A 15,817-nucleotide genomic window follows, 5' to 3' on the forward strand; every position below is an offset into this window, starting at 1 on the left:
GTGATGATTTTTAATTCTAGCTACGCAGTTAGAGCTGGTGTCACCATCAGAGAGGGCAAATTAGTGTAACTACAGGAGCCTTCACTTGAATGGAGTGTTATTACCATAACGAGGTATTAAGATACATTTGTATTAAATCTCACCGTGAAAAAGACTACTCTTGATTTTACCATGTTGTTCTACAGAGGAACTCCAAAGACAAGCATCAGAAAAACTAACACAAAACCACCCCAAAATGCCCTATGATGCTGTGATATTTTTTGAGTCCCTACATTAGTCACAGAACTGTACTTAGCAGAAACTTTGTACCTTGCCTGCACATGCACAAACACTCATCTCTTGTCTAGAGCTTATTCAGGAAACTGCCTGCAGGGAAGAATTAGCCATCTGGAAAGTTTTCTTCTGATTCCATTACAAAATAGTCTCGGTTCTTCTCACAGAAAAAGGATATGTTTCCATCCTTCCCTAGAGAATGTTGAATACATTTTACTCCATCTTAAAAAGAAAACAAAACAAAACAAACAAAACGCCAAACCCCCAAATCCAGCCAAACAAAAAATCCCAACCACATTCACCCATAGGCTAAGCCTCTGCAAAAGCTATAAGCCCAAGAGATTTTTTTTTTTTTAAAGTTATTAACACGGGAAGAAAGATTTGATTTGGTGGCAAATAATTAAATGTATTTTACAGCAAGAAACTAACGTCTCCCATCCCAGCTTGTGTCCCATCCCAAGTGCTCAAGTTCCCTATTCACCTACACCCAAAGCCATCCTTTTGGTCCTTCCTCTTGAATTTCTGTGATTCATTCAAATCTGTACATTCTTTGCAAGAAGAAAGAGCAGTTGGATTCAGTGGAAGAGACATTAAACAGAACCACCAGAGAAGCATCTCTGTCCTGCCCTCAAGAGCTCCATCGGTGAACGGTCCTTTTAAAGTGCATGTGTGAAGAAAAGGGATACCGGGAGTAGAGCCCCCTAAACTCCAGTGGGGACCCATCTCTCCCCATTGTGAGAAAGGAGGAATAAAATCTTCAGCAATTTTATCTGCTACCTTAAGCCGTGTCTGCCCTCCTCATCTCCTCACCTATCCTGAATGCTTAGACCCTGCCCTGCAGGGAATCAGTTATTCAGGGAGGTGTGAGAAAGCCCCAGCCTCCAACCTCTGGAATGCTCTCATCACAAGCTCATGAGCACATCCCTGTTCTCTACCCCAGCTAGCCTGTTGCTGCTCCCTGAGGCACTGGAGCCCTCTTGATTCCCCAAGAGGAACTGGTCAGCCACTGAACTGGATGGAATAAATCCAGTCCTGCAGGGCAGAAAGCAGCCTTGCTGGTGAACCTGTCACAAAATCTGTGCAATTTCTCCACCTGATGGTGAGGCTCACCTACAGGGGATGCCCTAGCTCACAGCCTCAAAGGGATCATTTCCCTGCATTAGAACGCCCTTCGATAGACAGCTTGACCTCCTGGGGAATGAAAGAGGGACGGAGCAGAGAGGGCCGAGGCTCCTCTGCCTGCATGCTGTATCTTTGGAAGCCTGGGGCTGCCCAGCTGTGCTGACTGCCAGTCTCAGGCTGAGAGGGTTCTGCATGAGAGCTCTGGGCTGCGCTGTCCCTATCTGTGTGGCTCTTCCTTTCAGCAGCTCTGTCAGACGGTTCTCTGGACCCCTGAGCTGTTCTTTCAGATCTCTCCCTAGTAGATATCAACTGATCTGTGAAAGGGTAGTTAGCCTGAGAAGCGGAGTTGCCATTCATGCTCTGTAAACTGATTGATATGCAGACATCGCCCACTTGCAGCCTGTGACAGGGCAAAGCAAAGAGCTGAGCAGTCCGCCCTGGGCTACAGGAGGACCAACCCTGGCCATACACAAAAAAGGGATGCTCTGGGGGCACATCAATGCTCACTTTACTTTGTTGCTCCCCAACCACAAAATGCAGTGTGACAAGCCCAGGCCACTGGCTTTCCTGAATATCCACCACAGTGCTGGAGTCGATCTTCAAGCCCCCGCTCACCTCCGCACTGCGAACAAAGTCTTGAGTCTGCAGGTCCTCCACCCGCTTCAGCTCTCCTGTAGCCAGCTGGATGATGGCTCCTTTCATGAAGTGAGAGGGCAAGTGCGAGGAGCTGGGTGGCTGCAGCTGGGCCAGGTCCTTTTCAAGCACGCTTCCTCGAGCCTGTGCATCTGGGCTCCGCCTCACCAGGGTTTCTGAAGTGGAAGACCTGATGGGCTCAGATCCAACGGGAACCAGGACTGGCTTGCCGTTGGCTATCACCATTCCTTTGGTTAATTGTCTTTGTCTAACCACCTCTTCGGGGGACATTACATATGGACTCCTGGACTGGCTTTTCTCAGAAGCAGCCCTTTCCACTGTGTTCCTCAGCACGTCCTTTGACTCCCCCTGCTGATCAGGGATATTATGGCAAAGGTTTAAAGGGCTCGGGTCATCTTTCCTCTGGGCTGCCAGAACATGATAATCCTGAGATGCCAACACCCCCACCACCCTCTGAACCTCCAGATCAGCATCTGGGGTGCTTCTGTGAGCTGGCACAGAGACCTCTGTTCCCAACGTCTGGTAACCTGAAAGGAACTGTCCATCGACCACACATCCCGCTGCAGTCCCCGGTAGACAATCTTCAGCTTTACTGCTGGCAGAGTCCACAGCCTCGCTGGTCCTCCTCACCACATTATGCTCCAGATGTCTCTGTCCACCATTGGCAGCTGCTACCTCTGAACTCAGCTGACTGTCTTGCTGAGGAGACTCTGGGCTTCCACCTGCTGTAGGTGTCTCATAGGCTGAATACCCTGGTGGGAGGCGGGACATCTGATAATAAACAGGAATTCTACCTGGTGCAATATCTAACGGCTGGGTCCCAGCATGGTGCTGCATCTGGCCAGAAGGAGAGATTGCAGAAGCGGATTTGTTGAAGGTGTGGGTAGGAGAGGTAGTCTGGGGGGAAGGAGCGGCTTCTTCCGTGAAGACAGAGGTGTATGGCACAAAGTGGGGGACATGAGAGGCGGTGAGGTTGGTGGAAGGAGACAGAAGAGGGCTAGGCAGAAAGCCAGGAGGGACAGCATAGGGCACTGTGTAATGAGAGCCGATGAACTGTAGGGATGTTGGAGGGATCTGCGCATAGTGGATGGGAGGGTAGGGCACCCCTGGGTGCTGGATTATTGGCGAGGTCACATTGAAGGCAGGGGGCAGGGGGCTCACGTTCACCACGGGGTGCAGACCCGTGGGGGAGAAGGTGGCGGGTGGCACTGCCACTTTGTAGAGCATCCCATATTGGTCCACCGTCAGCCCTGCCACTGCTTCCGTGGCCTCGCCAGGGCCATAGCGCAGGGCCGCAGGACCCGGCCCAGCTGTCCGGGCCCACTCGGGGCCCTCGCCCGAGGCCTGGGCACCCCCCGCCCGTCCTGCCTCGGTGCCGGTGGTGGCGGAGGGAAGTTCCCGCTTCTTTGGCGGGAGGCACTCCTGGCTCCGCTCGTGGCCCGCTCTCATGGTGCCCCACGGTGACCCGGCAGCCCCGGCCGCGACGCTCGTTCATGGGGGCACCCGCAGGGGCTGCCACACGCCGGCTCCCGGATCCCCGCTGCCGGCCGCCGCCTCACCTGCACCGGGAACAGAGGGAGCCGTGAGTCCCGGCCCTGCCATCGAGCCGCTACAGGCCCCGGGACCGGCGGGATCCCCCAGCTGCAAGGACAGAGGGAGCCACGAGCCCCGGCCCTGAGAACAAACAAGGCGGCGACCCCCCAGACCCAGTCCGGGGCCCGGGGGACGGAGGGCGCCCGAGCCCGCTAGCCGGCCCCAGAGCCCCGGCCGCATCGCGCCCCACCCGCCGACCCCGAGGCGCCGCCGCGTCCCACCCCCGCTGTCCCGCCCGGTGCCCCCCGCCGCCCGCGGCTCACCCGCCATCGCCCGGCTCCTCCTCCGCGACCCCCATCGGCCCCGGCGCCGCCCGCGGCCGCCTCCGGCCCGACCCCTCCCCGCGGCGCGGCGCACGGCAATGACGCGCTGCCCCCGCGCGGCGGAAGTGCCTCACCCGTCAGCAGCAGCGGGTGGGGAGAGAGAAGGAAGAGGGGGGCGTGACGCCGCCGCGCCCGCGGCTGACGTCGGGGGGCGCCCGTGGCGCCGGTTGTCGTGGCAACCGGCCACGCCCGGCCGGGCCCCTCGGCACCGCGCCCGCCGTGTCGTTCCCTGGGTGCTGCCGTCAGTGCCCGCCACAGCGGATAACCCCCGTACCCCCCCGATCCCGACATCGGCGGCTCTGCGCTGTGCCTTGAACGCGCCGGGCCGAACCCCCGATGTCAGGAAGGCATAGCGCTGTCCCGCGGGGTCACCGCTCAGCACTTAAGCAGGGCCAGAAACCGGCCGGGCGGGCTCCCTGCCGCCCTCGCCGCCCGGGCCCCGCCGCCGGCCGCCCCCCCCCCCCCCCCCCCCGCGCCGCGGAACCCTGGTTGCGGGCGGCGCGAGCCGCCCGGCCTCGCCACGGGAGAGCGCTCGCGGCGGTGGACCGCCCCGCGCGTGACGTCATCAGTGACTGCCACGGTGCAGACGTACCGCGCCTCGCAAGGCCGGCACCGTGGGTGCTTCCGCCTGAAAAAAAGTAGTGCGAGCGTCCTTTTTTCGCCACGCCGCCGCCGGTACCGCGCCGTCCCGTTGCTTTCCCCGCTAAGGCCGACGCGGCTGTGCCCGCCACCCGCGGCCGGCAGAGGCCGGGAGGCTGAGGGGAGCGTGCCGGCGAGCGGATCCCTCCGCCTGCGGTATCGGTGCTGCGGCCGCGCCGCCGCCATTTTGAATGCCTGGCTCCTGCCGCTGCCGCTTCCTCCGCTGCAGGGACCGGCCTGGTGAGTGGGGCCGCGGCTCCCGCCGCCCTAGCCCGCCTCCGCGCGGGGCCTTCGCCGCTCCCCCGCTCCCCTCCCTACACCGCCGGCCAGGCCGGGTCTCCGCTGCTGCGGCCCGCGAGGTCCCGACCGCCTGGGGCCCCCGTGTGTCTTCGCTGCCTCTGCCCGCGGCCGGGCTGCGGCCCCGCCGTAGCGCCGCGGGGTTGTCTGCTGGTGGGGGCCGCCCGATACCCTCCTGCGGCCTCCGCCGGCGGCGACTTCTCGTGGGCCTTGGGCTGCGTTTGGGCGCCGGCCTGTGTCCCCGGCCTCCGCCCGGCGGCCCGGGGCCGTCTCGGACTCTGCCCCACGCTCCTGGGCTGGCCTGCTGCCTCCCCAGGCACAGGGGAGCGCTTCTTACCCGCTTCGGCTCTTACCCGGTGGCGGAGCGTCGCTGGCGGGAATCTGTCTGCTCCCATCACCCCTGTTGCTGGGACTCGGGTGATCTCGCACAGCGTTTTTTGAAGTGGAAAGCGCATCCCTGCAGAAGTTCTGTCAGTGCAAAATGTCGTGTGACTTTGTCCATGCTGGAGGCCCGTGGTGTCTAAGAAGTTGCTCTGGTGTTTGCGTCCGTCCTTCCTTTGTTGTTGGTTTTTGGGGTTTTTTTTATTGCTTGTGCTGCACAACTGCTTGGAGTGTTACAGTTAGCGTCTCTCTAATACTTACAGTGCTTGTGTGTTGTCTTATGGTTTCATGGATTTTAACGGAAGCAAAAAGTCTATGATTTCTGGCCAGAGGCATTTGCAATAAACTGCAAGTGTGGGTTTGTGTTAGTGGTAGACTGCTGTTTGAGAATCAATCTGTAAAGATAGTTTCAAGTCTCTTGTTCAAGGTTGGTTGAGTTCTCTTCTCTCATGAGCTATAAGACAAACTATAAGTTTCTTTATAGTAGGTGTTGTTTTTAAAGTTTGCAGATGGAACAGCTGTGTGTTTTATTACATTGTCAACAATGCCTAAAAGTGCTTAGTGATGTGTTTTAGTTTCTAATGCTTGAAATGTTAACAGAACAGTATGGAATCCCAGTGGAACACCTTTGGAAGGGTTACATTTCACGTGAATGACCAGAAGGTGTGTTTGGCCCATACTGGCTTAAAGAAAGTAAAATATATGAGTATTTTCCCCTGTGTAGTAGCTGTAGCATTGTACGTTTAAAATGACGGAGATTTTTGTGTTGTTAACTTTTCTTTTTATCTTTTTCCATTTAATTGGAAATGTTCCAATTCTATGTGATAGTGCACAGCAGGTTTTTATATGCCTGTGTTCCCCCCTAAACTACACTTGTTACTTTTTTCCTTTGTTTATTTGCATGCCCTGTTCTGTTGCCAAATTCTTTCTTTTGCCTGCTCATGAGCACTCTGGTATTTGGCACAGGATTTGAAAACTTTCCTGTGTACCTGAGAGCTCAACAAAGGCAAGAGATGTTGTGTGTGTTTTGTTTTGGTTTTTTTTTTTTTTTCTGAGAGGTTCAGTGTGAAGCCCTTGATTCTTCCATGGTGGGAGAAGTAGGGGGAGGTATTTAAATTCCTGTGAGTTGAGAAGGGGAAAGGAAGTTTGGGGTAATTGTTTTGTGAAGGGATCCACCTTTTCTGTCTTCAGTGTATAAGGTAACTTTCAGATTTCCTCCTTTTTTGATTAAAAAAAAAAAGCATTCTGTCTTTTTTTTTTGTTGTTGTTCCTCTTGTGACTGCTGATCTGATTTTTTTTTTTTCCTGAAAGTGATACGATAGGAATGGAGAGGTCCTGCAGTGTCTTCGTTGCAGTGTCCTGGTGAGAGAATAAGGGATACAAAAATGTTCTGATTCTTGATAGCTTCTTTGCATACAGAATTTTGCATTGACATAACTGTAAACTGTAATGAGATCAGTAAGTTTGTCAGGCAGTAGTGTAAAAAAGTTGTGAACAGCAGCAAAGAAACTGAAGTTGTCTGTTCTTAGGCATGCAGACAGACTGCACTGGTTAATGCAGTTCAGATGTGGAAAGTCGCCTTTCAAAGTGTAAGGACTGATAAAAAGCCTAACTGCTTCTAAAGTTAATGGTACTCATTCAGTAGAGCTTCTTGTGCCTCTTTAGTGTGAATATTTGTTTTTATTTTTGAGTTGACAATGTATATAACTTGAGGAGGTGGGTTTGATTTATTTTTATTTTTTAATAACAGGGCAAACTCTTCTGACTAAAAGTGATGTTAATTTGTTCTAGTTGATACTTAGTTATTCTCTGAGGAAAAGGATCTGGTCTGCCTTGATAGCAGTATTACTTCATTGGATGAGTTTTGGAGTTAATTACTGAATATATGATGAGGCCGTAACTCAAAAAACAGTTACAGTAACGTAAGTACAAGTGAATCTGCTAATATCCCAAGTAGTAGTATTAGCCTTTATCTCCTGTTTGGCAGAGATGCTGTAAGTAAAAATCTAAGATTAAAACTTCCTGGGACATAGCTGAAGTTACCTGGTGTATTGCAAAGTTTATATTAATTAATGTAGAAATGTCGCATCTTGTCTTTCATCTGGCATTAATCAAGGTAAAGAAAGGTGTGTTTTTTTTGTCCCAAAGTAGTAGTGTTTTTTTTTTTTTAACTCTGCAGGAAAGTGAACAGGAAGTAAAATAACGAGATTACCTTACAGATCAAAATAGGAAGGAAACTAGAAGCAGGTGAGAAACCCAAAGGTAATGTAGGTCAGCAGTGATTGAAGTATAGAAACAGAAGCCAGGAAATCTGGAATTCTGATCTCATCTGTCATACTGCTCAGCTATGTAGATGTGCTAACTCTTCTTCCAGTGCTTCATTTGTTAGCTTCTGAATTTAAAAAAAAAAAAGGAAATATTTATTTTCTTCTTTGGCAGATGCTAAGGTTAATATTTGCAATGGTTGAAAGCTCAGTGCATCTTTTGAAGTCACTTCAGGAGTTGTTTGGTTTGGTGTATATGTACTGTTGTGCAGGAATGGAAACCTCAACAGGAGTGCTTACTTAGTCTCACTAAATTTTGTTGTTGGGCTGTAGCCCCAGGAAGCAAAGAAAAGAGAGGTAGGGCTGTGTTCACTTTGGCTAGCTGGGAGGATCTGTTCATACTGAGGGTCTTTAAGAAGAACAGTGTAACATCTCTGTCACTGTCCTATCTCATCCTCTCAGCTTCTGAGCAGCATGCCGGCTTCCCTCTTGAATACTCATGCTATATTTTTTGGTTTTTTGAATGTAACTGGAAATGGGACCATCACTTCTTCTGAGACTGTTTTTAGCTCTCTTTTTGGGGCGTTTTTTTCCTTACTCCCCCCCGTCTTTGTATAATGCAAAGTGTAACACTGATGACTTTTATTATCATACTGTATTGTGAAGCCCCCTGCTGCCTTAATTTCTTTTTGATTTTCGGGTGTTACTTATTTTCTACTTTCTAGTTCTCTGCTGTATTAAATAGCTTTTTTGCAAGAGAGATTATTTTTCCACTTGGAATGTTGTATGATTGGTTGCGTTTCCTCTCAACTCTAGTGTTGCCTTTGCCCTTCTTTGCCCTTCTTGATTATAATAGTGCTCCTTGGTTAGGTGTTTACTGTTTTCTGTATAAATATTGATAATACTAGACTATATACCAATATTTCTGCTTTTGTTCACAGCTTCATCTCTATTTGCTGGCTATATTTCTGTTTTTACTGCCAATATGTCTTTCTTTAAGTATCTGATGGAAGTGTGAAGCCCACTGATAGCAGTATGGAGTTGAGGCCATCAGCATTTTGTAGTTACCCATCGCATTTATTTCTGTCACGTAGTCCAGATGTATCTTCTGCTTTTATGTACAGGAGGCTTGACTCAGTTATACTGAACCAAGTAGGGGAGTTCTGCTACTGATTTCAGTTGGGAGGTGGGTCAGGCTTTAATTATGTAACTTCCCAAAAGCTGTTTTTGCTTGAGGAATATGGTGACCTTCGCATGCATTGGGGTGGAGCAACTTAAGTTGTGTATTTCAGATGTGGTTGGAAATGTATGCTTCTTAAGTCTTGGGTTGCTTTCTAGGATGAACCAAGTTCAGAAATACTATTTACAGGAAAAGCTGTAACTGGATATGTATGTATCTTGAATTGAAAATTCAGATAGTTTCCCCAAACGGTGAATGATTCCATGAGCTTTGGGTTTTATGTCCTAATGTTTCCAGAATTCAAAGCTAAATAATAACGGAATTTTAAAACATGTCTGAGAATTTGAGAATTTTTCCTAAACAAGTTGTTAAGCAACTCTTTATTTATGTAATTAATATATTGAAAGAGTGGTTTTAATTTATTTTTTTCTTTTAGACATAAGCTAATGTTTCTGAATAGTTTCCAGAGGGAGGGATCTCAACTCAGTTACGTGTTTAAGGATAGTAAGTCCTTTTGTCTTTACACTGCAATTCCTGACAGAGGAATATAGCTTGGCTGAGGCACTTGAGCATTTTATGTGTGGGGTTTGATAATATTAGGTGCTTCTTGTAAATATAAAATGTTATTTGGTGAACAGTCATATTTGAATATAATTGTATTCTAAGAGACTTTTAGTAAGGGTCTATACTTAAATATTTTTAATGTTGAAGCGCAACAAGCTTAACTATTAAAAGACTATAAAAGGGGAGAAAATACTAATCTAGGAGCATAATTTAGACCAAAACGAAAATGTTTTAATACATTATGATTTTTTTCTTGATTAATTATTTTTTTCACTTTTGGATCGTTTAGGAGGAATGAGTTGCATAAAGGGTGCCTTTTTTTATTGGTTCAGGGGAAGAAATAATGAATAGCAGAGGGAAGAGGGTCACTGAGCTAAGACCCTTCATGCAATCCAGAGACTAGGAAAAAAACTGGAATTCTGTTTTTAAAGGAAGTTAGACACCAGCAACCTATACCATTGGAACTAATCTGAGTTAGGTAAATACCTAACTCTTTCAGAAGCTTTGATCTTGATAGTAGGTTACTCTAATGAGCAAGGCTTGCAAATGAGAAGGGGAAGCAGACTTTGAGGTGAAAGAATTCTGTATTCAGTCCTACCAGATATTGTAAATATTAACTGGTAGGCTCTTTTCAGGTATTCGGTGACCATCCCTGACTTCTAGAGGTTGTAGTGAGCAAAACTGCTGCTGTGAACAAAATGAGGAAAGAGTTACCTACTTTTAAGAATTGCTTTGTCATTTATGTTAACGTGCAAAGAATAAACACATGTGCCTGTACTGGTGAAAAAAGTGAACCAATCCTGAAGAACAAGACCTGCTACTTTGAAGGAAGTTCTAAGCAGCATTTAGCCAGCTGCAGGTCTGCTATTATTAGATGATATGGTTGTCCTGTCTCTGTTTGTCATCTTCTGCAATAAAAGACATTTCTGTAATATAGAGGAGTCTGTAAAATTTAATTTTTAATGGCAGTTTGCTATCTGATAGCTTTGTCATTGTCACCTGAGGCTGACTTTTCTTAATGTTTCACATGGTTCATAGCATGAATTTCAAGACTCCATCTAGAGGAATTATATAGTCAAATTGCATGATCACTTAAGTGTTTTAATTCTTCTGAGCTCTAAATTGTTTACTCCTATTTATATTTTGATTTTGTAATTCTTTAGTATTCTTTTTGTTTTAACTCTGATTATTAGTCTGTTTATTGATGTATAGCCCTAATTCCCTCCCTCAGTGAAGTCTGTATGGTCATATATCATGTCACAGTAAGATTTTGATACCACAACTGTTTGACTGTCTTGGCAGAGCCATGCTGTGGTTGTGCTTCATGTTGTCCATACTTTGTTTATATGATCAGGAAAATCATAAATACCTGTAAATAAATCATCTTCTAGGCCTTGCTGAAGAGCCCTTTCCCATTCTTTGTGCCTCTTACTATGCTGCAGCTTCCTAGAGTGCAAGCTCTATATCCACGGAGTACGCTAGACCTTGTGCTGATCTTGCTATCACAGCTTGTTCTTCTGCTCAATGAGTCTAGTTTCCAGTCGTGGATTGCTTGTCAGTTATGTATATGGAAGAATCTTCGTTTCCTATTGTTCTGTGATCTATCAAAATCCTAGAAAATTGATACACAAGTATCTAATCTTAGAGCTGTGGGTGACATTAACAGGCAGGATGTGAAAAAACACTGCTCCGGCATCCCCAGCTCTTTTGTTCAGATGTTTGAGCTACACATGCAGCTGTATTTTTTTTTTCCTTAAGTGGTAGTATCTGCCCCAGCAGTCCCTGCTGGCTTGGCTTCTCCCAGTTTTGTAATTATTTACACAATAGACCTTTGTGTCCATGCCTTTTTGATGTGTGTCACCTGATGTAGGCAATGATCTGAGAACTGCAGTTGACGTTTTTGTGGCCAACACATGGTTCTTCAGGTGTATGTATTCTGCAGATCCCTGTAGTAGGAGCAGTGGGAAGCCATTCTGTGGGTTGTAGTAAAAGTGACCATATTTGTTTCACCTTGCTGCTGCTTGAGATAACACTGCAGTAACTGAGGCATTTAAGCTATTAAGCCTGCAGAATCCCAGGGCAGTGAGTATTATCTGTGCTGTATGGGTGGGAACTGAGACAATAAGGTGGTCTAGGAGAACTGATTTACTGGTGGTGATGTGGAAGCCATAGCTGACTAGGTCTTTCAAATGTGAAAAAGTGTCTGAGAGAGAGAGTAAAAAGGAAGAACTGCTTAATATTTGTTTGAAAGTGGTTTTTTTTTTGTGTGTGTGTTAAGTTCCTAAGCAAACTTCTTGATCTATTTTCCTGTCCTTACTCTTCTTCTCAACTGGTGTACATAATTCATTTTCTCAATACGTCAGCATGGATGAGATGTGTTGGTTTTTGTTTGGTTGTTTTTTTTTTTTCCCAGTGTTCTGGTGACACCTAAAGACCATGTGGCTGGATAGGACTCTGTTTTGTTGCCTAGTATAGGAGCAATGTGGTATATAGCAGAGACATGCTAGAAGTCTGATAACCAATGTGTAAAGAAAACAAATTCATAGGAAAAAAAAAATCCACATTATTTACATGAATGCTTTATATGGAAAAAATGGGATTCTTGTGCTGAAATCTGAGAGGACTACTCTCAAACTGGAATGTCACAAGAACTCTTGGATTGCCAATAGAAAGTGAAGTTCACCGGTATCTCTGAAGGAACTCAGAATTGTTTGACTTGTAAGTCTGGTTTGTCACTATCTTAATCAACACTTTATTTACAACACAAGAAGGTGGTAATTTGTGTGATGCCAGTTTTTAGAAGGGGCTCCAGGAGAGGATCCAGGAACTGCATGGTTCTTGACAAGTTCTTAGTAAATGGATAAAGGCCGTCTGGATTATAAAATTGTTGGATTTTTTAGAATTCTTGACAGAGCCTGTAGTCTAAGGTTTTTATTGCATTAGAGCAAAGTTTTTCAAGGGAGATCTTAATGTGAATTAATAACTAGCTAAGGAAGGAACAAAAGTGACCAGACAATGATAGAAAATTTGTCTGCTTTTGTAATAGGAAGATGTTATTGAGAGGCACTCCTCAAAACTGTGCCATTAAGTGTGTTCATAAAGCGATCTGGAGAAGAGGAGTGAATAGTGAGGTGACAGTTTCATCCTGAAGCTGTGGAAGGATTTTGTGATAGTAAGGAAGTATGCAATAAGATGGTAAAACGAATTCATTGTCAATAAATGCAAAGCAATACTTATGCTGAAAAGAAATTACTATAAAGATAAATACACAGTGAAAGGCTCTAAATAAGTTGTCACTCAAGCTGGAGGTCTTGGAGGTCTATGGACGATCTTTATTAAAAATGTCAGCTCAACAGTAGCCAAACAGGCAAAGTGAGTTTAAACAATTTTAACTTTCTAAATGCAAAGAATAAAAAGGTATTCTGTGTAACTCATGGTGCTTGCATTGCTTGAATACTTTTTATAGGTCTACTCTTTGTTTAAAAAAAAAAAAAAGGGAATTCTGAGAGGTACAGATATGAAGGAATTGTGCAATAGCTCCATACAGGAAGAGATTAGAGTAGGACTCTACTGCTTAGAAAGGGAGGTGGCCGAGGTGTAGATACAATTAAAGGCTGTAAAATCATAAATGACATAAAATCAATTAATAGGTGATGAGTACTTCCTTTCTCACGGTGTGAGAATTTCATTTAGTATCGCTTACTTGGTCAGACAGCAGGTTTAAAGCAAAAGATAACTTTTAAATGGAATTTATAGTTAAACTATGCAAAATATTACCATAGGTAGGAATGGGGAAAAGGTTGGATGCTTTCAAAAATTGATTAGATAAATCCATAGATCTGCAGAAATATACTGTCTGTGGTTCAGGAAGTCCCTTAAATTGCAGCAAGTCTTGGAAGCAGGGAATGTATCAAGGAGATGTACTTTCTCTGTTACTTCCCCTATACCCCTCCTACTTCCCATCCTGAGACAGGGTACTGGGTTAGATCAGTTTTATGCCTTACCTGGCATGGATGCTGTTGCTCTCTGCAATTTCCCCTTTATGCCCTGTAGCGCATCAATACAGGGCAACAGATATTTGATCATGCAGTCTATTAGTGAGAAAGCTCTCACCATATTATTTAAATTGTTTGGGTGTATGCATATTGTGTCATGTGAATAGTCATGCTTAACAGAAAATCAGCAGGAATTACCCAAGGTATATGACATTAAAGATCTGTTGGCATTATAATAGGCTTTGGAATAGTTGATAATAGGTAAATGTTAATCTCTTCTGGAAAGTTTCTGAATTTGTGTTCTCATGTCCAAAGTTCCATCGCACCTGCAATATCTACTACTTAAGCTTACGTGAAATGTCTGACTTAGCTTAAAAATGAGATGAGATTTCCAGTGTATTAGCATTCAAAAGAGTCTTAAACTCACTGAAGGCAGAAATCAAATACCTGATGTAAGAATCTCTTCGTAGTAAGAGAATGCTTTCTTGTGGAGGGGAGAAAAGCTGACCTAATACATTGCATGGGAATTACAGTGAAATGCTATGAGTGTGTGCACAAGAAAGGAACTCAAGCCTCAAGGAATAAGCATGTGAAGTGATCGGGACACACACACATTATTTTATATAGATGGGTGTGAAACTTTTTATGGGAAGAATTCAAAGATATTTTAAAATAAGCTGAATGATTTATTTTTTTTTTTAAGACTGAGTATGGAGTTGCAGCACAAGGATGGAGGTTCTGAATGTTGGAAAATAAATCATTGCTTTGTCTTTTGCCCTTCAAGTTGTCCTCCATCAGAGCAGTTCTGTATTGTTCTATACTTATCAGGCAGGAAGTGTATGTGAGATACAATTGCTCTTAGGAAGTAGTTCAGATTGGACTGTGTCTGTAGTAACTGCCTGTTGATGTGTTACATAGATGAAAACAGGAGGTAGCCTCGTAATTTGGCTATCATCTCATTTTGAGTCTTACTCTTTAATTCTTTGCTTTCTGAAATGCTGGTTTCTGCTTGTTTTCCTGTGGTTATGATGTGAGGAGGAAAAATAATCTTTACAGTGTGGCTTGCTGATTGTTTATTTATGCAAGGACATTTGTAAATATAGACTATTCATTTTGTTCATTGGCTGGATGATGTTAGAATGATGTTAGAATTTGGGAGGGGATTGTATCCTACATTATTGCAGAATAACTTCCTAAGTAGACAAGCCTCATGCCTTAAGTTTTATTCAGAGCTTCAGCTATGGAGGCAGACTCTAAGGCTAGGCTTATGCAAACAAGTTTTTGGGATATGTAGTTCAGTTAGCAGCAAGTGAACAAGTCTCCAGTGAGAACACGGTTAATCTGTGTTTTGCCCTTTTTTGCTAACAGTAAATTATTGCGGAATAAAGCAATGCAACCTGACAACAGCTAGGAAACAACTAATACATGCTATATTGGAATTCCAGCTTGCAATAATTAACTCCTGCCCAGTTACCTTAATTTTACATGCCATTTAAATCCGCATTTTTAGTTGTGTGGTTTTTTTTTTTTTTATAGTTTTAAGTTGCTCATTCTGAAATTTCCCAAGCTAGCTATTCATCAGAGGCTTTTTGCAGGATTTTAGAAAAGTATTTTGCTCTCTTTGGGCAGGTGTCCTCTGTAGGGTAGGCAATGGATAGGATTAAACTATCTTTTATTTTAAAAGCTTTGAAACCTTCACGCGTCTGTCTGATTTCCTGTATGAGTGCTGGAGAGTGCTCTTTTATTTTGAGGATGTGTATTTTGTTGCACTGGTGAAAATAGTCTTCCAGTTTGGCCAAATAATATTTGCAAAAATGATTTGTACGTGCTTCTTTGAGACTTGCACTTCAGCAACTGAAATCTCCAGCGTCTATGTACAACAGATTTTTCTAATATGCTGGAAAAGCAAAGGTGATGTACAATGAATTCCTCTGGTTTTCAAGTTTACTTTTAATCATGCTACTGAGCAGTCTTCATTTTCTTATTTCTTCTACTTATATAATTGTAGTTTAAGAAAGAAAATAAAATATACAAAAGTATGAGACTATTATGAAGCCTTTCGGTACAGTTCAAGGTTTACAGATCTCTTTCTCCTCCCAGAGGATGCCAGCCCCCATCAGACTGCGGGAATTGATCCGGACCATCCGGACGGCAAGAACCCAGGCAGAAGAGCGTGAGATGATCCAAAAGGAATGTGCTGCTATCCGGTCATCCTTCCGAGAGGAAGATAACACATACCGATGCAGAAATGTGGCAAAGCTGCTGTATATGCACATGCTGGGATACCCTGCACATTTTGGACAGGTAGGTCAGGGTTCAGTGCTTGCTGTGCTATTTGCTAGTCTCTTTTGTGTGCTTTGGGCACATTGACTTGTTCGGAGCATTCCTAGCTGCAGTTTTGCTGTCTGCTCTTTTGGATGTTTTGAGGTCTGTCTTCATGTATGTTCTGAATCCACATTAGTTAGTTTTGACTTTGTTAGTGAGATCTGCTGTTTGGAGACTTAAATATTTTGTTATGAAACTCAGGGTTAG

The 15,817-nt window shown here is 45.2% G+C and overlaps 2 protein-coding genes across 2 annotated transcripts in view; one reads left to right on the plus strand and one right to left on the minus strand.

The window, feature by feature from the left end:
- Window positions 1-1,243: 1,243 nt before the first annotated feature.
- On the minus strand, window positions 1,244-3,606 carry ATXN1L (ataxin 1 like). Its single transcript, XM_082489454.1, has one exon. The coding sequence runs from the start codon at window positions 3,496-3,498 to the stop codon at window positions 1,420-1,422; it is 2,079 nt and encodes a 692-aa protein (XP_082345580.1). The 5' UTR covers window positions 3,499-3,606; the 3' UTR covers window positions 1,244-1,419.
- Window positions 3,607-15,335: 11,729 nt separating this feature from the next.
- AP1G1 (adaptor related protein complex 1 subunit gamma 1) overlaps window positions 15,336-15,817 on the plus strand; it is a 38,002-nt gene continuing 37,520 nt past the window's right edge. Inside the window, exon 1 of the mRNA XM_082489526.1 lies at window positions 15,336-15,589. Within this exon, the coding sequence (XP_082345652.1) occupies window positions 15,389-15,589 (201 nt within the window). The 5' untranslated portion in view covers window positions 15,336-15,388. The remainder of the gene's footprint in view (window positions 15,590-15,817) is intronic.

The sequence above is a fragment of the Vanellus vanellus genome, assembly GCF_965231255.1.
Source record: "Vanellus vanellus genome assembly, chromosome: 12".
Taxonomy (NCBI): Eukaryota; Metazoa; Chordata; class Aves; order Charadriiformes; family Charadriidae; genus Vanellus; species Vanellus vanellus.